The sequence below is a fragment of the Callionymus lyra genome, chromosome 3 (assembly GCF_982586985.1).
Source record: "Callionymus lyra chromosome 3, fCalLyr1.hap1.1, whole genome shotgun sequence".
NCBI classification, from domain to species: Eukaryota; Metazoa; Chordata; class Actinopteri; order Syngnathiformes; family Callionymidae; genus Callionymus; species Callionymus lyra.
Window position 1 is genome coordinate 38992801 of NC_141820.1, and position 25063 is coordinate 39017863.

At 38.9% G+C, this 25063-nt stretch overlaps 2 protein-coding genes across 5 annotated transcripts in view; both read right to left on the bottom strand.

The window, feature by feature from the left end:
• Positions 1–636: 636 nt before the first annotated feature.
• Positions 637–15003, bottom strand: ubp1 (upstream binding protein 1). 2 transcript variants are annotated; one of them, XM_087787893.1, is made up of 16 exons: positions 14176–15003; positions 12048–12199; positions 11015–11091; positions 10829–10934; positions 10651–10757; positions 10395–10547; positions 10212–10322; positions 9956–10063; positions 9113–9219; positions 6428–6482; positions 6265–6355; positions 6094–6184; positions 5902–6020; positions 3921–4063; positions 3449–3500; positions 637–3324 (listed from the first exon to the last, which is right to left on the bottom strand). In XM_087787893.1, the coding sequence occupies exons 1-16, from the start codon at positions 14289–14291 to the stop codon at positions 3287–3289; spliced, it is 1626 nt and encodes a 541-aa protein (XP_087644019.1). In that variant the 5' UTR covers positions 14292–15003; the 3' UTR covers positions 637–3286. The 2 variants fall into 2 exon arrangements, with proteins under 2 accessions (XP_087644019.1, XP_087644018.1); XM_087787892.1 differs by having other exon boundaries at positions 6265–6358; positions 14176–15001.
• Positions 15004–18391: 3388 nt separating this feature from the next.
• Positions 18392–25063, bottom strand: part of clasp2 (cytoplasmic linker associated protein 2) — a 30842-nt gene continuing 24170 nt past the window's right edge. For all 3 annotated transcript variants that reach the window (XM_087787921.1, XM_087787922.1, XM_087787920.1), the window contains 13 exons: positions 24602–24717; positions 24466–24529; positions 23426–23589; positions 23286–23358; positions 22812–22946; positions 22494–22637; positions 22379–22429; positions 22042–22150; positions 21783–21970; positions 21577–21705; positions 19897–20103; positions 18804–18920; positions 18392–18541 (listed from right to left, as the gene is read on the bottom strand). In XM_087787921.1, the coding sequence (XP_087644047.1) occupies positions 18491–18541; positions 18804–18920; positions 19897–20103; positions 21577–21705; positions 21783–21970; positions 22042–22150; positions 22379–22429; positions 22494–22637; positions 22812–22946; positions 23286–23358; positions 23426–23589; positions 24466–24529; positions 24602–24717 (1548 nt within the window). In that variant the 3' untranslated portion in view covers positions 18392–18490. The remainder of the gene's footprint in view (positions 18542–18803; positions 18921–19896; positions 20104–21576; positions 21706–21782; positions 21971–22041; positions 22151–22378; positions 22430–22493; positions 22638–22811; positions 22947–23285; positions 23359–23425; positions 23590–24465; positions 24530–24601; positions 24718–25063) is intronic.

A 25063-nucleotide genomic window follows, 5' to 3' on the forward strand; every position in this document is an offset into this window, starting at 1 on the left:
AGAATAAATTCTATGAATGGTGCAAAAACATAAACCCTGTTGCCTAGCTTCATTAGATGAGTCTCAATAGTAGGAAGTGCAGATGGAAGTAGAACCTGGAATATATTAGATAATCAATCATCCCATAATCCCACACAGTTAATAATTAAGTCATTTATATTTATAGAGCACTTTTCCAGACCAGGGTCACAAAGCGCTTAAACAATCAAAACAATACTCAATAAAATATATACTTAAAAGGTCAAGATAACACAGAGAAACAACCCAGTAGTTCCAGAAAATCAAGGAAAGGCCTGCACAGATAAAAATGTAATCTCTTCTCACTTAACATCTGCTTTCAACACAATCGTCCCAATCTTTTCTGCACTGCTCAATGGCACTTAAACATTATTTACATGTAAGAACCTAAAATGACTCAGAAGAAAACCAGAGTAGATTCTGAAATATTTTATTTTCAAATCGGTTCAGGTACATCCCCAGCATTCAGTGCACATGACCATCACTAGCTACATGTGCAAGCTCAGCCGTTGCCTGTGCTGCTCACATTGTTTAGTCAAGACAGTGTGTGTGGTGTATCAGGACCCCTTAAACAAAGCACACGTTACAAGACCAACCATGTGTGGTGTAACTCAAATCTTTTTGTTATACCCGTCAGTGGTGATAAGAGGGAGGCTTGAATCGAGGACTATAGACTACACATTGAGCTTGAGTGTGATTGAGTTGCAGTTGGAATTCCTCCTCCCTGTCTTGAACATGCTCTCTCTATGATACAGCAAGCTAAACCATTTCTAAAAACGAATTCCATTGTAATGAGTTGAAAACCCCAAACATATACAGTAAAAACTGTGTGGACTTTTGTTGTTAAAAATATATTTCCAATATCAATTATGCACAAGAATAAGACCAATAATTGTTTATTTAAAAAAAACTATGTTGCCTTAGGAATCTTTTAGGGTGGATGAGTAAAATGCATCCATAATCACAAGTTAAATTAAGTTGAAGGGAGATTTTCTATATCCTCCATTGCACATACTCCATTGGCGAGACAGGTTTGAGGCTGCACTTTTCTTACGCATTGTGTATTTTTAAACTGTTTAAAATCACAGAGGTAATCGAGTTGTAAAATGTTTTATATGTTGACAGACAACGTAATCTTTCATAAGTGTGCAAGCTCCTTAGATGGAAAGATGATCCACAAAATAAATATGAGCTTTATGTGATTTGCAGCAATCTGTAGATAAAGTTAAAAAGAATATGAATAATTATATATATAATATTAAGAAATTAAATCAAGAAAACTTGTATTTGACTCAGCCCTTTTAAGACCAATCTTTCTGAGATAGATTGGTCTTAAAACCAAGACTCTTTGCTGTACTAGAAGGATTGAAAATAGGTTTGACCGGTGACTAGATTGGTGGTTAGTTAAATCCATAGTGAAACTTCATTTTGTGGACATTATAGGAATGTACTTTTCGCTTGTTAGGACATTTACCGAAACCAATGTAGAGGGCAAAACAAAACTGTTAGGGAGGTTTTCCTTGATAAAGATGTTGCCATGGTGACTGGAGCTCTCAAGATATCCATACTTGGGTACTTTGGATGTGCTTACTAATCAATGTTTTTATCTTTTATTTTTCCCTTTAGCGGGTCTTTTTAAAGACGTCTTAAATGGTGTTCCAGAGTGATAAATACAAGTTCTAGTACGCTTATTAGACAGACATTTCTCAGGGCCTTCTATTCTCCATCTCAATCTAGCGAAAGATGTAAACTGTAAACTGATACCAACTATTCTTGTAGCTCAACAAGCTCTACTTGATGAATCACGCTACATCATTTATTTACAACCTTGTGTAGCCTCAACTAGCAGAGGCTTCATAAAACTACTATTGAGCTCCCCATGTTGTGACTTCTTTTATAGGTTTTCAGTTGTACATATACATTTTCAGATTTTAAAATCTAGATACAAATGTGCATTTTATGTAATGTTAAAAATGAATTAACTTCTTTCCTGCATATAATTTATCAACCAAATTTAATAGGAAAAATTATATATACTGATGAACATTCAAAGATCAGCATTTTATTTAATGATGCATTCAAATTTTCTTCTGTTCAGTAAAATAAATATACTGACAATAGTAAAAGGTTTTCTAATCATTTTGTTTTTTTCTTTTTTGACAAATGTACCAAAGGAAAAAAATATCCAACAACGCTCAGAACAAATCATTGTTGCAAGAAAAATGAAAAAAGAAGTCCATACACACTTAAGACAATACATTTAGAAGTCTTCCAGTACCTTTGCAAGATGTCCCACCATGGCAACAATGGTTACATTGAAACATTGTGAAATTTAAGGTTGTGCTGCCAGATTTATTGGAAACAAAAGACAATAGTTTAACTGAAACACACAGGACTCAAGAAGTCAAGAGACACTTGCTAAGCCACACCTATCCATTGATGTGAAATTGCTTGGTCCACATAATTGAAAGAGCCTCTACAAAACTTATCTCACACTGTTGATCATGATCCCAGAACAAACAACAACCCATGGGTTTGAAATAACACAGGAACAAATAAAGGTGCCACAATTCTTTTGTAGTATGGCACCAGCAACACGACGGGAACAATGACAAATTGACTTCCATAAATGGTGTGTCAAGCCAAGATGAAGCAGTGAAAACTACAAAGAAAAAGGATGGGTCAGTAATCACAGGAACGCGAAGCCTTCTGGCACAACTTTATAAAATCTGTACTTCTGCTTAAACTCAAACAGTATGACAGCAAAAACAAAGTCACCTTCAAAGGTTGCAGGTATTTTTTGGACTCCTAAGGTGAGCTGTGAGCAACTTAAGTAAGACAACCCTTCATGAATGCTATTTAAGCCGTTGCGTTGCACATGCAGTCAGCAGGACAGGTGTTCAAATACTGACCTAATGCTGGTTGTTCTCCTACACAGGGTAATGAGGAAACTATCATGTCCACTAAAACATCACCACCCACACGGTCATTACACAAAACATAAAAAAGATAAAACAATTGAAGTAAAATACACAATTATTACTTTCCCCCGCACACCTAACGTCCAGGTCACCTCTCTTTGAAATGGTTTCCTCCGTTAAATAGTGTTTTCAATATGAAACAGTGAACACACCCATGTCAGATTCTAACATTTACATGGCTTAGCACAGTCTGTCCATCTTCCGTATAGTAATGGCAGAGGAAGAGAGGCAGAGGGAGGAAGCAGGCAAAGAGGATCAAACGTGTGATTGGCCTGTGGTCCTCCACACTACTTCAGAATTAGATGGAGGCCTTCACCAAGTTCATCTAAAGAAACAAAAAAGAAAAGCTCACCAAATGAAACGTCTGGATGTTAACATTAGGTTAAAGTGTGCAACACACTCAAATCTTTGTTCAAATGAGCTGCTTGAATAATGACACATAACCTTACCTTCAATGGTGCTGATTAAAAAACTGCTCTCATCAGTCAAGTTGTAAACCATCTGAGGACATAAAATTAACATGTGTCAATTACTGAACCCAGACAAACGAAAATTGATTGATGTGTTCCTTTCATTAAAAATCTTAAACAAGGCATGTCAAATGAGGAAACCAAGGACAAATTAAGAATTTATATTGCCATGAGAGCTACAATTGAGATTTGGTAAACTAGACATAAATTCTAAAATGAAGCAACTACACAACCATGCACATTTAAGCTTCTTTGTGACACAGTTTAATTTAGACAAAGTAAATCAGAGGTGGGTTGCTGCAGATGGGTTAAGACGAGGAACGAATGAAATGAAATTAATGTTTCTTACGTTACTTTTTTTTTTAAATAAACCATTTCTTCCATTTTGCATTTTTGTTGCAGTGGTTAAAAACGGGGAAAATACTATACATGCAAGAATTTAGGTAGCTACCTGATCACTTAGTAGTATGTGTATGCCTGTGGGTCCTTGTCTGTACACCTGGTTAATTGTCCCGAGTGGAAGTCTGCACACATACGCCATTTTGCGAATGAGTTCCGCGGCTGTTAGCTCGTCCAAGTAGAGAGCGTGGTAAACTGTGATGGGATGAAGAAACAAGAAAGTCAACACAAACATCCAAGTTATCCCCGATAAACAATACAGCTACTCGTCTCATCTCGTCTTCTCTTCCACTTATCAGGGGACAGGCGACTACTCCAGATAGCCGTCCTTCTCACCCTACTCACAAGGGACAAGCACTAGTTTCTGCCTCTTGTATCTGTGATCTTGTTCTTTCGGTCACTGCCCACCATTTGTGACGATGGTTTGAGTAGGGATTGAGATTGACGGGGAATACCAGGAGGAGTCATGCAACGGGTGCACCAATCTGTCTTGAACCATTGCCAATGCTGCCCTTTGACACCTATTCTGGGCATTATTGCAGAGACCAACCCTTACTGAAACTTCTCTAAATGTATAAAACGCATGAAGACACGACAGCCCCACAACATCCAAACAGATCTCGTCGACCTGCCAACAAGGTGCTTTAAAACCACCTCTGCAACTCATGTTCTAGAGATGAGGGAGCCCATGTCAGTAGCCCTGACCATGTTTCATTTTTGGAAGGCCAGTTGTTGGGATTAAGGAGGTCTTCCAAAACATTCTTCCCAACAATTAACCAACCTGAGACAAGGTCAGCAACACACCATCGCCACTATACACAGCGATAACGGTGCACTTCTTCCCCCTCCTTAGATCTCAGGTGGTGATCTTCACCTCTTCAAAGTCGTACGGAAGTCATTCCCCATGGCCTCAACAAACTCCTGCCACACCATGGTTTTTACCTCAGCTTCTATCAAAGCCACAGCCTGCCTAAAAGGCCTGATGACAGGCAATGGCCACTTCAAGGCAACAGCTTCAACCAGCCGCCTCAATAACTGAGAAACTGGGTTGAATATTTCCCAGAGGCCGAGTTCAAGCTCTTTCTGACAATAGATTCAGCTAGACGTTCTCAGCAGACCCTCAGAACATGTTTCGGGTATGCCAGGTCAGACAAACACCATCCCTCACCATCACAGCCAACTCACCACCAGGTGGTGATGGGCTGACAGCTCCACCTCTCTCTTCACACTAGTATCCAAGTCGGTCTACAAAACTACAAAGTCGATCATCAAACTGCAATCTATGGTGTCCTAGAGCAGTGTAAATGTTGAGACTAATTTGCTCCAACATGGTGTGAACTAAGGTGAGCACTGGAGTCCTTTACCAAAGCAACATTCAGGTTCAGATCAGGTGGGCCTTTCCTTCTAATCATGTCTCACTGTTGTAGCTATGTTGGTTCAACAACAGGCAACTTCTAGCACCCCTTCTAAGGTGTACATAAATAGTGGATACTCTGAGCTGCTGTTTAGAGCGTGAGCACAAATAAACTTCACAAAAAGATGGAGGGAGACTACCTTCTAGTCGGACAAGGGGAACCACAACAGACAAGCACAGACACTTGGAGCAAAAAGTATTGCCATCCCTGCAACTCCAAAGTAAAAAAGTATCCAATACCTCTTAAGAGTAGTGGTTCCAGAGCCTACACGGTGTGTTTAGGCAGGTCCAACAATATCTAGCCCGACCCTGTTGCCCTCACCATGAAACTAGGACTCTTTCACCTTCAGAGAGGTGACTTCTATAGGATCGGACCCCCCAAGATCTCGCCTAAGGCTGCTGCCTAACTCACATCCCTCCTTTTGGACCCCTTCACCTCTTCAGGCTGTGCCCAGCCGGGCTGCATGGGTATAGGCCCTCCCACCAGATGCTCCCCATTAAACCCTTCCCCCAGGCCTGGCTACAGGGGGGAGTGTTGGCAACCCACATAGGGGCAAAGGAACCTGGGTCCTTTGTGATCATGATGATAGAGGTTTACAACTACAATGTAAGCAATTACCATTTAAACTAGAGGAGACACTATGGTCTCCATTTTCACTGCTGCCATGTCCCTCCAGCAGGGGGCTGTCTCTAGCCGACTCCTGGCAGACATAAATAGTCAATCTGGGGCGCACAGATCTACAAGCAAAAAGAAAGTGTTACATTTTCTCACAGTGCAATTGAAAATATATATTTTTTAAATAAAACGTACCTCAATTTAAGAGCATTAAAGAGTCGGATACCATCGGCTGGTCCACATATCTGGACCAGATCATCCCGGGTTAACTTTAATAAATCAGAACCTGTTTGACATCGAAAGCCTTTAAGAATTGGGGAAATATAACCCAACTCCTACATGGTTTAGCGGAACATTTCTTTTTACCTGAGAAGTGGGCAAAGACCCGTGAGTAGGAGTTGAAGCGGTTTTTAAGAAGCCATTTTTGTGTGTCCTGTATGGAAGCAGTGGGGCTCAACTGCTGCATGACAATGGGAACACAAGTAAATCCCTGTAATCAAAAGTCAAACTATTCACCGTTTTACCATACCTCAAAGCTGCCTTGGTTGCCAGGGTCAACATGGTGGTTGGGTGAGGAGGATTCACTGGAAACAATAAAATGAATTCAAATCACAAACAGCCATTTTAACGGAAAAAGGTGTATTGCCTTTTCTTCACATGAATCATTAAGACAAGCCAAAGTACCAATAAAGGAAACATGTATGGCACGTCAGTCTTATCATGAAAAAGGATTTTTGGCATCTATCAATAATTTAGTAGCTCCAAAATATGTAGGTACTGACAAAATCAAGACCGATTCCTGACCATGTTTACCGCTTTATATACATACAGTACTGTGCAAAAGTTTTAGGCAGGTGTGAAAAATGCTTTAAACTAATAATGCTTTCAAAAATGGAAGTGTTAATAGTTTATTTTCATCAATTAACAAAATGCAGTGAATGAACAGCAGAGAAATCAAGTAAGTACATGAAGTAAATCAAATCAATATTGGGTGTGACCAGCCAAAACAGCATCCATTCTTCTAGATACACCTGCACACAGTTTTTGAAGGAACTCGGCTGGTAGGTTGTTCCAAACATCTTGCAGAACTAACCACAGATATTCTGTAGATGTAGACTTTCTCAAATCCTTCCGTCTCTTTATTTAATCCCAGACAGACTCGATGATGTTGGGATCAGGGCTCTGTGGGTCCATACCATCACTTCAAGGACTTCTTCTTCACGTTGAAGATATTTCTTAATGACATTGGCTGTATGCTTGAGGTCGTTATCCACTTCTCCAGCCCTTCGGCGAACAAACTGCCTTTGGCTACAGCCAAATATTTAGAATTAAGAATTTTGATTCATCAGTCCAGAGCACCTGCTCCCATTTGTCTTTCCTATGCTTTCAAGCATAGTTGAGTCGTTTGACCTCATTTCCAAATAAGCTTGATTTGTCCTTCATCTGCTACACTAAGTTTCCTGGCCGATTACTGCGTCTACGATCCTCAACGTTGCTGGTTTCTCTGTGCTTCTTCAAAAGGGCTTGAATATCTTGAAACCCAGTCTGCTTTCAAATCATTGTCTGGGAGAAACCTTGCTGATGCAGCAGAACTACCTTGTGTCTTGTTGCTGTGCTCAGTCCTACCATGGTGTATGACCGGTGTCATGAAACTGTCTTCCACAACCTCAGCTTGGTAGTACAGTTTGGCTGTCCCTCACCCAGTTTTAAGCCCCACACCTTTATCTGTTTCACTTAACGACTGTGTTCAACCTTCTTGGGAAATTGATGATCATTAGCACCCGTCTGGTATAATTGGTAGATCCTACACCTCACTATAATCCTACAAAACCCCTGACTTTGTGCAAATGTACCTATAAGAATTGATGCTGGCTTAAAGGCAAAGGGTAATAACAAGAAATATTGATTTGATTTAGATTTCTCTTTTGTTCACTCACTTTGCATTTTGTAAATTGATAAAAATAAACGATAATTTTCATTTTTGGAAGCATCTTAGTTTACAGCATTTTTTCCACACCTGCCTAAAACTTTTGCACAGTACTGAGTATATATATATATATATATAAAAATAAACACACACACAACACACATTTAGTACAATTTTGTTTAGTGGGCAATAAGCAGGTTTTAATGAAAATGGATTATCTATTTAAAATTGACTCAATTGATTACAAATCCTTTCTACATAATCAATAGCAATTAGGGGAGTCAATGTCATCACGTGTGGCGTGTCACACTTAAAATTGGTTCAAGGTCAGCAAGAATTAATAAATAAGGCGCATCATATATTTGATAAAATTAAAGGATTTTAATTTGCCGGGATACTGGAAGGCTCATGCTGTAATGGGATTATGAGGTGTATGAATGGAGACAGATTCCTCTAGTGGTTAAATAGATCAACTGCATGTAACCGGTTACTACCCTCAACTATAAAATTCTAAACGTTGACACACCTAAAGGCAATTCTTCCTGCCTGTGGCTGATGCGTTTCTTTTGTGTGCTCTTATGGGTTGGCCCAAGTTTGATTTCAAACCATTTACAGTTCACCTCGGATATGGTCTAATGTTCTACCTAGACAAGGTTAATGGATCACGGTAAAGCGCTTCTTTAGCCAAAGAAACCAGTGGTTTGTGCGTTGGGGATCAAGTAGGATATTCAATCGTCTGATAGGACATCGATGTTAGGATGATTAACAGCATTGGCCACCTCCCTTCAGACCCACGCTTTGCCCGTACCTATCACAACACCACTAATATCAAAATAAAATAAAATGTATATTTAACTGCACTACTAACAAAAGAAAATTAAATGTTTTTCCAAACTCCTTCACTAAAATGTATTTGGATCACCGCTTCAGAAAACGATCACACTCTCTCTCGCTCGCTCTCTATCCATCTATCCGTTTGCACTGTATGACAGGTGTGCAGGATAATCGTCACCTCCTTAAATGTAGATGATTGTCTATTCATGGGTGGGATAAATGCAAATTGATCATTACCAAGAGCTGCTCTCACTTTACAAGTGATTGGTATTCATCATCTCACACAGATGTTGCGATCAGATCCGAGTGTTCTGCCTGGTTCATGAATCAGTAGGTTGTAGGGTTTTTTCTAGTGTAGGGATTTACTTTGGTTTCATATATGAGACACATAAAGTGCAACATAGTTATGGAAAGCATTTAATACATTTTGGTTGACTAGACATGAAAACCAACCTGTCTGGTACTGAGGATGTTGTATAGGTAGACAGTGGGGCAGAGGTGAAGGAGGGTGTAGCTGCCTGGTTAGTGCTGACATAAGCATTGTCTGGCCAGGGAGAACACTGGAGAAAAAAAAAAAAAATCTTAACATACAGGGGAATACATCTTTTAACTTCATGATTCTGTGAATTCTTTCCACCAAGGTGGTTTATTGGTTTTAATTGCAATCAACCTTTATCTTTAATGATAACTTAAATAAAACCCTTACTTGTTTTAAGCCTCGCCGGGTGGCAGAAGTTACGCAAACGTGTGAAGAGAATCTCCAAACACAGCTGTTCTGCGCTCGCTTTTAAGTTGACATTTCGTCCCAAAAAAGCTCAAAAGCCACTCAACATTGACAATAGGTCTTGTAAATGTGTGGCCACGCACAAGCATTACCATTTTTGGTTCAACATTCACAACTTGTATAGGGGGGGAAATTCTTCTTTTTTTTTTTTCTTTTTTTTTTAAAAGTATTTTCACAATAAAAGACAATGCATTTGGGCTGGCAAGCTTTCCGATGACGTCACGCCAACAAAACATGTTCAACAAAATGTGAGACAATAGTGCCAAGTGTTCATGGTTCCGAAGAGATTGGCAATGACATGAGCTACTATAGCTAAATGTGCAAAATACGCAACAAACAAAAGGTGCCACCAGCACACATTCCTTTGAACCCGTAACCGTTATCATTTGGCATTCTTAACAATGCGTAGGTATTGATATTGGCCTTGTATTTGGTTGGTGTTGTCGTCCATTTTTTGATAAAGAAACAAATTCAAGTTTGAAAGACATGTCAAAAGGAGTTAGGCTACTTACACTTCCTCTTTTGGCCAAGGAATCACCACAGTCAGCAGGAAGCGTCCTTTTGCTGGACTTCTTCAGCTCATGGTCACCTGCATCTTCTATTATAGGCTCAAGTCGTGTCTAATAAAGACAAGAAAGAAAGGAAAAGAGAATGATGGTTAATACAGCTGTTACATAATACCATTAGCTGACAATTAAAGATGATGATGATGTTGAAGGAACCGCTGATTAATTGACCATTCCTCTTCATAAATATTTAATTCCTCACCTCTGACAAAATAGTGGTATCATAGGAAGGCTGGTACTTCTCCTTTTCTTGAGCTGTGCGTTTTTCCATCTTTTCCCTGTCCGTCTTTTGCTTCCGATCTGCACCCTTTGGCTTTAATAATAAGACAGTAAGTTTTTTTCCTTTAGCAATGTTGAAATTTCTCTATAAGAAACAAGAGTTAACCTTGAAAACTTTAATCTGACAGGAGGCAGAGTGGAGGTGTTCCGTGTAATCTCCACTGTCTCCCGGGGCAAAGGTGTCAATCTGGATCCGGAAGGGCACGCCTTTTTCTCCGCCATGTTTCCTGGGAGTGAACTCTGTGCTTATACAGTGCACCTGCAAAAAAGAAGAGACATATTGATTTAATCATGAATTGCAAGTAGATTCACAGCATGACATACAATATAAGTGAATAACATGCAACTGAAGAAAGCCTCACCTGCACAAATACAGATGCTCTTTTGTTCAAGTCCCACAGAAATTCTGCAGCGTTCAGCTGGGAAGCGTGTGTTTTCGGCTCCACAATGCCAACTGACATTGGTATGTCTTGCACACAAAAAGAAAACTTTGTTAATCTTTCACAAATCTTTCCTTAATGTAATCTTTTGAAAACTCACCAATATCTAGAAGGCGATCACCTGGGCGGTTCCATTTCCAGCCCTCCAGTTGCTGGTGTTCTGTGTACTGCAGCCGTCGGTCATGGAAGACTACACGCACCGTGCTCTAGTCAAAAATATCTTCTTATAAATTTCCCATTCATTATCTTTAAATATTGACAACTTGAAATTCAAAAGTTTTCTCACCTTGACCATCTTGTTGTTGAGCTCTGGTAATTCATTAGGCTTCCGGTTGTCTAACAAACGCAGCTCATAGGACTGGCCTGAAAGGAGGATATGGAAAAATTGTGTAAATTACTTTAATCAATCGATGTACCCTTTTTTTAACGTCAAGTAAAACTTCTCATAAAATTTCAAAAACTACATATTTTCTTCACAAAAAGATCATCTGATAGTACAGTTACGTTAGGATGATTAACAACATCAGACACATCCCTGCACTTTGACTGTCCTGTCACAACTCCACATCATAAAAAATATAAAATGAAACATAATCTAACTCCTCTTCACCAAAAACTATGTGGAATTATGTTATGTCATGGGAGGATATTTATGCCAATTACTCATTACCAGGAGTTGCTCTTACTTTTTGGATTAATTTAAGTGTTTATGTGACGAACATCAATGTTTGAGCAATTTAAGCAGAGTGGGAAAAAGTGTTTTTCAGTGGGCGGAGCCAATTCAAATTTTCTAATGTCAATATTTAAATATGAACAAACAGAAACATAATGAGTGCAATAGAGGTCCAAGATCAATTTAAGAGCTATCAAAACAACACATTAGTTGCCGTTTAAAGTCATTTTGTGTAGGAGAAACAGTGGCTTGGAAGGCATGATCCCATACTTCATCATATAATTGAGGAATCAACAAGCATTTCTTAACGCCCTTACCTTTAGGAAGTACTTATTCATGCTAAATATTCTTCTTGTCACTTTCTTTTTTTTTTTAAATTAAGGACAGGCTTTTTTTCTGTGTCTTGATTATGTTGAAGAGAGACCTCAGAGACTTTTTTATCAATAAATCATAATAATAAAGTATTTTCTTAATCCATTTGAAAATATCATACATTTATTTTTTCAATATTTAGAGAGTTTATTTTCATTCAATCAATATTGTTTTCATTCTCTGCACAATTCCTTCTTTAGTGTAAGAGAGAAGAGAAAAGATACGAAATGTGATAAGGAAATTGCATTTTTTAGCTTTAACAACACAAACCGACCTTGGTTCAGGTATGTGAGCGTCTCATCATGCAGTTTGACAGCAGGTGAGGTGGCAGCACACAGCACATATTGGAATGGGGGGTTTTTGGTCTCACTTTCTGTTGGGAGGTTGGAGTCTTCCTGTTTGAATATGGGGAGTGCCAGCACGTCACTAAGAGAAATAGAGATACACCGAACAAAAAAGGTTAGTAAATTAATATTAAATCCATAAGCAAAAAAAGTGTTTAAACTCACACACTGGTGAAAAAATGTAGGAGCACTCTTACACCCAGACTAAATACAGAAGCAATTGGTTGTGTACAAAGTACAGATCTTTCCATCCATTTAAAGGCACATTTTTTTAATGAACAAGTACAGCGCCGAATACATAGCCAGAATCCAGAGATAGCTTGGGCTGCTGACACATGCTTTATCTCACAGTTGGCAGCCTCTGAAGATCCGTCTTTAGCTCACCCTGACAAATATTAAGAGTCAACCAGTGCTTGGTGTGCACTTTTGCCGGTATCTACCCTAAAACAGAAGTTTGACATGCCTTCTTTTCCTGATGTACACCAAGGAAAACTTAGTCTACTTCCTGAAACCTGATCTGTTGAAACATTCCGTTCCAGTCAACAGCTGACTCTGTCAACCTCCACACAGCACTACACCTGTAAAACCACCAACACACTCAGTCTCCCACACAAAGTCTTCGGGACACACAAATTCTAGACTTTGATAAACTATTGGAGACGGCTTAAGATTTAGATCACGCATATACACACACGCATGCACACCATTGTCAGAGCAGAGTATCAGGAAATGGTTCAAAATGCACTTTTATTAACATTAATAAAGGACCACAGCTGATTGTGTGAATCTACATTATTTTAAAAGTTATGCTACTGTATATCTAAATTGAAAAACAATATTATTTGAATTTAATAGGTAGGACTAATAAAAAGGTCATTCCTACCCCTTAGAACAGTTACACATTGTGACCCTGGTCTCGAAAAGCGCTATATAAATAAATATTACTTACTTACTTCATAGGTTTATTTACATTATAGAAGTCTGAATTTGGACATTTAATTGTGGTATAATGCGGGAAGTTTACATTCAGGCGAGTATGCCCATGTGTCGTTATTGAGACTTCAGTAACAATAAGGTTATTCTAAAGTAGGGGTTTTGATTTTGTTTCTCTCTTGTTTCCCAATTGATCTCCAGAGGGTTAATTAAAGTCTATCCATCTATTTATCGAAGTATCAAAACTGATTTGTGCATTACAGACATAAGATGCATCATCAATAATAATAATATACATTAAGTAATTGCAATAGTGTTTAACAAACTGATTTCAAGGTTAGTGACCCCTGATCTTAAGAATATATTTTAAAGTATCTGTTACGTTGTTGGAACAAACATTAAGAAATCATTTTGGACAATCTAATATTGATAAACTATTCAGGGAAAACTTCCTTTCAAGCAGAAATATTTACTTTTTTGTAATTTTCTTGGATGATTGGCTTAATTACATACCCGACTCATGCAGTAGAACCATATATACAGTATTTGCATTAGGAACAGATGCATAACAAAATGAGTGGACTCAGTTTGCTTATTTGTGTCATTGTAAAGTTTGTACCATTTTATTTAGATGTTTCTATTATTATTGTTATTACATAGACATTATGTGCACTCCTGCTGCTGGGAACATGGATTGGCAAAAACGGGGCATATTTTGATCGGTGTATTTGCCTCAAATAAAACAAGATAACACTGCCAGTATATTACTAAAGCTCTACATAAAATACAATTTTACAAACATATTTTTGCCAACACGTTCTTTTTCTAGAGAACATGTAGGGGTTAACTTAAAAGTACATTTTTGAGACACTAAACATGTAAACGTTCAGATCTTATAATGGAAATAATAGCAACTAGTATTGAGTTTCCTCGAAATGTCGGCAAGTTCAACAAACTCACACTTGGTCACATGGAAGACGAAAACACTTGTCATTAGATTGTTCTATTCTAATGTCCCAACAAAGAAAATTCCCAACGCGACCCTTTGTAGGTGAAAAACAAAAAGAAAATACACATTTGTTTGGTTTATGAATTCTGATAATGTCTGGAAGAGACGATCCTGACCTCATGCTGTAGGCTGCAGCCCCCAACTCCTGCCCGATGCCAGACAAACTGGCATCGAAGTCGTGCACCAGCCCGGACTCGATGGTGGCGTCGTCCATTTTCAGCACCCAGACCATCGAGCCCAGCTCCTTGTCCTCGGCTTCCACTCGAGGGGCCGCCAGCTTGCTTCGGGAAGAGAGGTCGACGAGCGAGAAGAGACGCCGCGACGGCCAACTTACGCAGCTAGCTTACGAGCTAATGCTACAACTGCTGCTTGACAACAAGCTGGGCAGGCGTACCTAGAGCTTCCTTTAGAGACCGAGCATATCTCCATAGCCTTCTCGGAACCACTTCTGGACCCCTGTCACCAAGCCATGGCTTCTGTTGAATTCGGGTTCTTTCGAGAAATGACCGATTCAGCTCGCCTTAGCTAACAGATGTTAGTCGTGACTGTAGGTGGTGAGGTTGGGTCGTAACCATGCTAACTGGAGCTAGCATACCACAACACGAACAAGACGGCGTGTTTGGACCGTTCTCCGGTGGTTCTGCGGCCCCACCCGGACCCAGAGATCCAGCACACTCAAGCGGAGAAACAGATACTGTGCACCGGGGCAGCCGCCCAGCTGCTGCTACTTAGCCCCACAGCTAACTGGCATCAATTCTTCTTGCGCGGAACCAACATAACATAACCAAGTCTCTTAAGCGATGCACGTCTGAGCCGCACCGTCCCGGTGTTCTCTCATCGCGTCCCGCGGCTGGATGGACGGGCAACGCTCTCCGAACCGAAGGCTCAACCTTTCCAGTCGCCCAGTTCAGGGACAGACCCAGCAAACATCAACATGGCTCCCTCTGCGAGCGAGAGCCATGGCGAGCTGCAGCCAATCAGCGCCCGCCTTCTGTGCCCACCGAAGGTGACCAACGAATCAGCGACTCTTTTACTTCCGTTATTGTGTCGCTCAGCGTTTCCTCGCTAAAGTTCATTTGAAGTTACAACTTTGAGGAAACTTGACATGATCGCATCAAAAAGAATCAGTTTGTGAAAACGAAGCAATAACGCTGCTGTAGTTCTAAGATTGCGTGTCTTTTATTAGAAAGCATAGAAGTCAACATACCGTCGATGGCCCCCCGCGACGTGCCTCTGCTCCAGAGCCGAGAAGTTCTCGGTGTATGCCTGCCAGAATAACATGGTGGCCCCGATCTTTAGCAGCAAACACTCGTGTCTCCTCGGCCCACACGGTAGTTCATGTTGCTTGAAGGAGGGTCTGTCACTGTCTGAGCGCTGGTCAATTATTATCCACAGGTCGGACCCTGGACGAGGTGCATGGTCGGTCAAGTGTCTGGGGGGGTGAGAGTACCGTGAAGGAACTAACACACGTTATTTTGGCTGGGCTTCTGGCTTGAAGTCCAACATGCTTTTAAAGTGCATCGAGTTTCCTCGCATAGGAACATCGATATGCACACAGTCCAGTGGGGATCTATTTAATTTCTAATGGAAACGCTTACATTTCAAATAACCAGTGTTCCCTCGTTGGAAACACACGTTTCCAAAAGTGGTCTCTTAATCATTAACCTGACTTTTTCTTTTTGCAAAGAGACATCCTTTTTGCATGTTTTTTAATTTAGTTTCCAAAACACCATGGATAAATGACCAGCACACGAAAGAAACGTACTAACCCCATAAACTCAATATTCTATCAAAAATAAAACCCATGCTAAATAAACCAGACATGTAAAAACTCACACCATCATTTCCCCAAGCCTTGAGTACTGCAACTTACTCCACTCTGGAACAATTTCTCTCTCACGTCAAGTTCATTTTATTTGTCAAATATACATGTATCAAGTCTGGGTCTGTGTTAGAATGGTTCTCATCTTACCTTTCTGGGCGCAGTTTTAGTGTATCTGCCAATCAAATGAGGTCTGAATCGGCAGATCTGTTGTGTGGAGTCCCTCAAGGTTCTGTTCTGGGTCCTTTATTGTTTTTGCTGTACTTGATTCCCCTTGGTAAAATCATTCAGAGATTTCCAGATGTTTCTTATCACATTTTTGCTGATGACATCCAGCTCTACTGCTCTTTTGATCCAACTGAGCCCCAAAGGCTGAACAGCTTAGTCAATTGTTTGCTAGAAATCAAACAATGGCTGAGTGAAAACACTTTACAGCTTAATGTGGACAAAACTGAAACTCTGGTGATTGCTCCAGATGATAAGATTCCAGGGTTGAGTCAGTACTTGGGTGACTTAGGTCAGTCTGTCAAACTGAGCCTGAGAAAGCTGGGTGTTGTATTTGATAAAGACATGTCTCTTGTTCAACACTGCAGAAAACTGACCAGAAACTGTTTCCTTCAACTGAGAAAAATCTCTAAACTTAGGAAAATGTTGTCACAACATGATCTGGAGCTTGTAATCCATGCGTTTGTTTCTTCTCGTCTGGACTATTGTAACAGTTTGTTTTCATGTCTTAACAAGAAGGAGCTGTCTCGTCTGCAGTTGATTCAGAACTCTGCAGCGAGAATTCTGACCCGCTCAAGTAGGAGAACTCACATTTCTCCTTAAAACTCTTCACTGGCTTCCAGTTTCTTTCAGGATCAACTTTAAAATTCTGGTTCTTACTTTCAGAGCTATTCATGGTCAGGCTCCTCCTTACATCACTGATCTGATCCAGCCTTACACCCCAGCTCGGTCTCTGAGGTCTGTGGATCAGAATCTACTTATGGTTCCACGCACACGGCTCAGGACCAGAGGAGAGAAATCTTTTCAGGCTGTTGCTCCTAAGCTTTGGAACAATCTTCCTCTCTCTTTGCGCTTGATGGAGTCTACTGACTCCTTTAAGAAACATCTTAAGACGTTTCTATTTGTTCAGGCTTTTCCTTGAATTTCTCGAACTCCTGTGTTGTTCTCGGTGTTGTCTTGATCTTTGAAGTATGTACTGTTTTGAGTATTGTTTTGATTGTTAAAGCGCTTTGTGACCCTGGTCTCGAAAAGCGCTATATAAATAAATATTACTTACTTACTTACTTACTTACTTACATACAGCTTGGATGAAATTGTGGTCCTCTCAGACCCACGATGCACAAACATGAAGTAGACAATGAAAGGACATCAAAAAAAAGTCTGACTGGTAGAAAACTCAGCTGCTTGGCTGATTTTATCACACCTGCCCAGTCGTAGCCTCATTACACTGACCCTTCTCCGACTCCAGGGGACTTGTTGTATAAACAAAGGTGGGAGGTGATTAAAGCTGGCTGGAGGTGGAATGATGCAATTATTACGTCATAATGGACTCAGCTCTCGTAACTGCTGATTGGCCAAGATGTTAGAAAGGAGAACTTTAAAATTGAAACAATTCAAAGTAATAACTTAAACGCAGCATCGTCATCACCATGGACTCACTGTATCTTCGAGTGGCTCAGGAAAGTTGGGTTTTGACATTAGTTGCCCTTTAATACTTAAGGTAATCTGTCACGTTTTTATAATTATGGTGTTTCTTATCTTATGTGACTCGTCAAACTGAATCATGTTTTTTTTGGTGATACATAAATCAACATATATTATATTATTATTATTATTATGGGCATATTGTGTTTTGGTTTCATAGTCAATACCTTCTGCAATCAGAATGTATAAAAACATATTTAGGTTGATTATAGCTGCACAGCTGAGAATGTTTAGGCATCTAGTATGGAGGCCACATGTCAGCTTTTCTTCTCAATGGCTGGGAGCAGAACTGGATTGGGAGGGTTGGGAGGAGAGATAACCTTACCACGCATGTCCTTGAACATGTCTGTAATGATCAAGAATAAAGTAATGCAAGTCACAAAGTATTTTCATCTTAAACATCGTTGACACAGTGCATTGTTTTGAATACTCATTATTTTATTATTAACTTTGTGACAGTGAGGTAAGAGCATACAATACTCAATTGAACAGTCCCCTTAACAAAAAGACACTTCTCCCCTAACTCTTGCATTCGTATATATTAAAACACTGATTAAAACATTCATAATACTGACAGTTTTAAAAGATTGGAATCTGGAGTTAGACTCTCTAGACGTTTGTTGTGATGTATTAACACACACAACTGAATTTGTTTATACATTTGCTCCTTTACCTTACATTTTTAATTCATCCCTCTCTCTTGATATATTCAGAGGAAGAGTACCACTTAAATACACTGCATACACACCACAATATAAATTGAGTGCTTGATGTAAAAAAGAAAACAACAAACAATGTGATGCAGACCTCTGTGGTTACTGTCTTTATTGACTCCTTAAAATGAGCTGCAATCACAGTTGAGGAGCTCCAGATCAATGTAGTCCCGAGAAAGTAGTCTTCTATGGTGACGACTCACAGGACCGCTCTATATACAAACGCACCAGCTTCAGCTGCACAGAAAAAAGGAGACATACTCAAAATCATTGAATAACATACAGGAAAAAGGAATTAAAAAATCAAGAGAAAGACTTTGTCAAGTCATAAAATCAATACTTGAACCCCTACTAAGGTATCAAGAGAAGTGTTGGAGCATATTTCACAAATTCATAAACACATTCAGTAAGCAGTTATATCTATATTTTCCACCGTAAAAATTGACAATATTGTCTGGAGTCAAGAAGTTCTTTTTTTTCTCTCTATATATTATATTACCTTGGAGCGCGGCAGCTGGCTGAGGTGTGGTTCAAGGTCTTCATTAATGACTGAGTAAATGGCCACAAAACAGTAGATACAGGCCTTCCTCACACTGATGTCGCTGTCTTCAAAGCACTGACAAAAAAAAAGGAAAAGAGAGGTTATTACCAAAGGAGAAAGTGATTCACTTGAACTTATTAATCATTGATGAATGAATGCACTGTATTGATATGGAGATATATAGCAATGTTCTTTTCCATTATACTATATTGATGTTCGACAGCACTGTATTGATTATTTAAAAAAAAACACTTTTTGGTTGCAAATCATAATTTGTGTTAAGATAGTTATGGTTTAAAGTTTCATAATGCGTGTGTAAAATAAAATAATTATATTTTTTAACAATCAACATCATGCAAATAATCTTTTTGGCAATTCAACTTCTGGCCGCTGGATGGCAGCAGCCCCACCCCCCAGCTTAAAGAACATAGAATTTAGAGAGATCCTGACGAGGACACGGATCACACCAGCAGCTTTTAAAGCTGTGGTCTGGACATGTTTTGGTTTTAAAACAAATAAAATAAGTTATTCATGTTTTCAACAATTTCCCGAAGGAGACCTCCTGAGGGATCAATAAAGTTTTACCTTACCTTATGTGATCTGTAAATTCTGCAATAGCAGAGTCACTCGGGCAATACTACAAATATATGTATTGAATACTTGGTTCTACAGTATAGAAATATATCCCAATGTATCGTACTGTTGTCCCTGTATTGCGGTATGTATCTTATCACCAGATTATCGCTAATAAACACCCCTAGTGGTGATACCACTAGAACTGTGGTCCTCTCTTTAAAAAATGAAGAATATTTATTATATATTGCGATTAGCATTAGGGTATGAAATTAATTATTATTATTTCATGTTTGCTTTCAGTCCTTGTTAGAGACATAATCAGTCACTATGGTTGGTCTTTTGTGACTGTTAGTGTCCTGAAGCGGTGGTCTGGTATGTGTGAAAGGCACAGTATGCCAATGTAGTTTTCCATGGTTCATATATACTTTTAATTTGCTAAAAGACGTCTAGCTCAATCAAAAGTATCACAAGTTACCCTGATAAGTCCTGGCATAATTTCCGGCATCAGGCTGACAAGATTCTCTGGAGGAATCCTCTCCACCACTTTCGTCACCATCTTGATGGCAGCCAGGTTTACGGGATGGTCTGCGGTCTGGATGACCGGACTCACCAGTTGGACACATTTTTCAGGGCTGATGGATAGTGTCAAGATGGAAGCTGTTTTCTCTACCTCTTGTAAAACCTTCAGACAGAGACATTTATTCAGCCACCACTGTACTCTAGTGGTTGTTACACCTGTCTAGCAACATGTTTTATTAAGCTCATGGCACACCTATGCCCAGTTTGGCCAGGCTTGTAAGTACGGTTGGACTATTGTGTCATTCTTTTTCTGCACTTAATAACAACCAAGAAACAAATGAGTAAGTCAAATTATATTTTAAAGTAAATCATTTACAAAACTGTTTGAAGTAAATAACTATTTTGTCTTAAATGCAACATGTCTTATATTTTATGTGTAAATGCGTGGCATACTTTATTTAACCATCATGGGACCTAGCTATTTATGTATTTGAAGTTATCCTGGAGGCGGCACTCTGCTCTCAGCTCTGTGGTCGTCTTATGAAGCACATCAGAACAAGGGACAGGGAAGGATGGGAATCTTAGAGATTCTGTGTTATGCTGCAAAACCTCAGAGGACTATTTCTCTACCTTCAGCATGCGCGTGACAACTTCAAGGAGATTGTTAAACAAAAAAAACAATGTCATTTTTAATGTAGTAGATAACTTCAGTGATGATTTGTTCTGTTTCCGCCTGTTTATGTTTATGATGCTGGAACCTGACAAGGAGACAACTCAACCTGTTCAGTTCATTCTATTTCCTGAAATTGTGTGGGTTTATTACTTTAGGAAATAGCTTTTCATCTGCAATAATTGGTTGTTGAGATTATACAACAAGTTATAGGGATTTACTTGTAGGCTAAATCAACAACGATCACTTCCATACTCACATATAGAGAAACATGTATCTGAAGCTTTTTTCTTATAAGAGTGTTTTGCCAGAAAGTTTTTACTCTACTTAAATATGGCATATTTAGACTTAAAGTGAAATTAGAATTTTAAACTAAGTTTCTACTCACTTTTTGGTGAATTATCCCTTTTAGATGCAGGTGAGATGATTTTTAAAATCTACTTATTGGAAAATGTATTGTTTAAAAACATATATATATATTTTGGGTGTTTTTTATGGAAATAAGTAATATGTAATGTTAGAGTTTTGGTGAATTTAATTTGGGAACTAATGTGAAAACCAATCTCTCCTGACTCACTCACATCTTTCAAATGTTTTCCTCTCCAAGATGCAGTAAATCTCTCATCATGATGATGTTTTGAAGTTATTACTTTATAAAGTTCTCCCCCATCTGAACCTCACTCCTTCTCGAGCCAGCTGTAATCATGCCCACTTTGTTTATACAACGAGTCCCTTCGGATTGATGATGCTGTGTTACAAACACTGATGTTTGATGACTCACAGCAGAGTAAGTGTGGTTATGATAAACAAGATTTCATCCAGACGCTTAAGCAAGAATTAAGCACATTTTCTAATGTAAATATATTTTTAAAACAGACACCTACTGATGAGTACAATAGAGGTCCAAGATATATTTAAGTTAATTAAATCAAATTGATAAAGCTCTAAATGAGTGAAACTGAGTACCTGCTTGTTGGGGTCCTGGTGTGCTTCCAGCATCTTCATAACTAAACTCTCTGCATTGTCCTTGAACCTTGATGGATTCCTTATGAGAAACTCCCCCAATACACGGAAAGAAAGTATTCTAATCTCATCCTGAAAGAAGAAAAAAAATCTGTTTGTATAAAAGTAAACATTCTAAAGGAGAAAATTCCTTTGGTCGCCATGTCTACCTCTACATCCTCTATGGACCTGAGGAGGAGCAACAGCATTGACTTGAAATGCATGTTTGAGATCTGGAGTGGGTTTTCGTTGATGACGTTCTGTAAGTCTAGCAGGGACTTTTCCTTTTCTTCTGCTAACCCACTTGACAAACCTTTGAGGATCTTGGGTACACGCTCTGACTGGTGAGGAATAGATACTGCAGACACAGAACATGTGATTTTGTCATGTGCAGGACAGAGACTGAGGAAGAGCACTCTCAATATTTACCACTTGTGGTGTCCAGACCGAAGGTCCTCTGATGTGTTACATCAGCCACAGAGGAACTCATGAGTGCCTGACTAAGTGACTCCTCTAGGCTGGCCTCCAATTCTTTGTCCTGTAATGCAACAGAAAGAAACTTCAATCAAATCTCTTAACTTCTTACACATATTGAAAATCCTATAAGATGACTCAGTAGACGTTAGATAGGGACAGTATGATCACATGTCAGTTATTCTCAGTAGAATACTTAATGAAGACTTAATGAAGAATTATTTGAACTTTTCTTTACTAATCATGTAGCTGAATTAAATTTTGTATTTTTCAGCACAATGCTTTTACTCACCTCCTCTTCCTGGCCTTGTGGATCAGACATATCATCTGGACTGGAAAGGTGCTGGAAGGGAAAGGGCCTTTATTATGAAGCTATTCAGCAGTGAGATGGACAGTGTTTGTGTAACCTCAGCAGCGTCATCATTATTCTTCCAATGGTCGTCAATGACTCTCCTGGCTCCAACTTCAAAGACGTCCGGCAGATCGTTTAGAAGCAAATCAAACTCTGTTGTGTTGAGCTGGTAAAGAGCAATAAGCACTTGCCGGGCAGTCTGCAACACACGACATACACACTGTTACAGTTTATACATTTATTCAGGAGAAAATCAAAGAAAGTTTATAGCACTCAGCTATACATTTCTGTATTTCCATTATTGCCACAACCAGTTAGGAAACAGCAACAGGAGCTCACAGAAAGATAGCATTGTCAAGGGTCTCAGTGTTACCTCAGAGTCATTGCATTCCATTGTGCAATTGACCAAGTAAGACACAGTCAGTTGTGTGTCGGTGGAGTTCACAAAGTCAGAGGGTTCCATTTGTGTAGTTAGAAGTTCCATATACTTCAGAACTTCTGCCAACACCTACAACACAAACAAACACTTGCATTATCTCTCCAAATGTAAATTTAGATTCTCATTTAATAATGTCGTGTGTCGCACAAAAAATAGTATAATATAATAGTAAAATAAAATACAAATGAAACAAGCAGAAGGTTGGCAGCACATGTGATGCAGTGTGAAAGAGAAACCATGTCTAGTGTCTAAGATCTTTCACAGCATGAGATCAGTTTTTGTACTTGAATGAATGCATTAATGCAATCTTTGGTACGATGATAGTGCTCTAGAAAATACTGCTCTCTCTTTGGTCAGCTTTCAGTAATAATAATACAAATATTAATTATAATAATACAATTATTTTACCTTAGTACTGACTCCACGGCCATTAAGCAACTGCATGAGGATGTTAAACTGGAGGCCACTTGGGAAAGATTCCCTACAAGCATATATACGAACATACATGTGAGAATATATCAGAATGAATGTCTGATTTTGATGCTCACCTTGTAACATCCAGAGCAATCTGAAGTTTGGACTGAACAGACAGAAGAGAATCACATCCCATCCTCTTCAGAAGCTGTGTGAGCAGGACTGTCAGCCAGTTACGTATGTCTTCTTTATAAATCAGGATGACATCGACTAGCGTCTCCAGGAAGATACCAAATAGCTAACAGAGCACACACACAAAAACAATGTGGGTCACGAACAATGTAGGTCAGTGCACATTAAAACTGTACGAGCTCTGAGACTATTTGAGATTAAGTGTGCAAAGGAAATCATTTAAAAGGAAACATAGATAGAGGTTCAAAGAGCTTCACTTACACTCTACACATAGTTCCAGAGCAGAGAAGCATATGGAAGAGAAAAACGTTAAATAGCAAACAACTTAAAAGAGGCCATAATCGTAATATTCAAAATTGTCATCTTCTGAAAGCAGCACTATGTAAGATTTTGACATTTATACATATTTCCACATATTTTCGAAAATGATCGGTTGAATTTTTAACAATTAAAAGACAACAAATATTATTTTAGCAATGCTCTTCACTTCATACTTTAACTTTGTCTGAATGACCCGCTTGGAGTGTCTTTGAAAGTCACATGACCATGAAAGTGCTTTACAGTTATTTACATATGTTGTTATTTTAGCCTATATTCCATCTATACTTCATCATTAATTTAAATGTTCAGGAAGAATGTATAATTGACATAGATATTTACAATCATGAACATAATCTGGATATTAAACCTGCTAATTTTCGCATGCTTGAATTTTCACAAACTCTACACCTGCCTGTACAATTTCCTCTGCAATCTCACAATTTTACACACAAATTGTCCTTCTCACGTTTAAAGACCCAATGCTTTCATATGACATTCTGAGAGACTTTTCCAGGTTACCAGGAATATAAAACCAGTTTCCTTTCACTGGGGTCAAAAATAATTTGTCTAATCTTACATATTGCTGCTTAAATTTTTCGGCATTCCAAATAACTGAATGGTAATTTGTGTAGAATTATTCACAACCAAAATGTATACATACCTTACTGTAGGGATCGTCAAACATTCGTGTGAAAAGATCACACAGTCTTTTTAATTCTGATTGCCTGTGAATTAACAAAATAGTTAGGAATACATTAGGAATATAATCTCACATTATTAATAAAAGGGCAGCTGACCTGAGTGGATGTTTGCTTTTTAGCAGTGTCTGCAGGTCGATCAGCCCCTTTTTTCTCTCCGACCAATTCGCACTAGCAAGGTGATGCAACACCTGGCCACTTGCAGTCAAGCACATCTACAAGCGGTGCGTATATTTTTTTCGAAAGACAAAACCACAAGTTATTAAATATAGATTAACATCGTAATTAACAGAACAGACAGTTTAAGGTGCAAAAAAATCCACGGAGAATCACTTCTGTACCAGAGTTCAATAAGTTTAATTCATTTCTATTTTTTCTATGTTTTATTTTAAGCTTGTAGTGTTTTGGAAATGCTTACATGCAGTTGGGCTAGATTATGTATATGTTGTATACAGTGCTAAAACATCTGTCACCATAGCATTACTCCTGCACCATAGTAATAAGACTCAAGCAATTTTTGGCGTCCGAGCAAACATATCATCTCTCTGAGCGGTAGCTTGT

Coding starts and splice junctions, on each gene's coding strand:
- ubp1 (XM_087787892.1), bottom strand. CDS start 14,291: ATGGTCTGGGTGCTGAAAATGGACGACGCCACCATCGAGTCCGGGCTG. Junction 6,359..6,427: donor GCAACCAAGGCAGCTTTGAG/GTATGGTAAAAC, acceptor ATTGTCATGCAG/CAGTTGAGCCCCACTGCTTC. Junction 6,185..6,264: donor GGTCTTTGCCCACTTCTCAG/GTAAAAAGAAAT, acceptor GATGTCAAACAG/GTTCTGATTTATTAAAGTTA.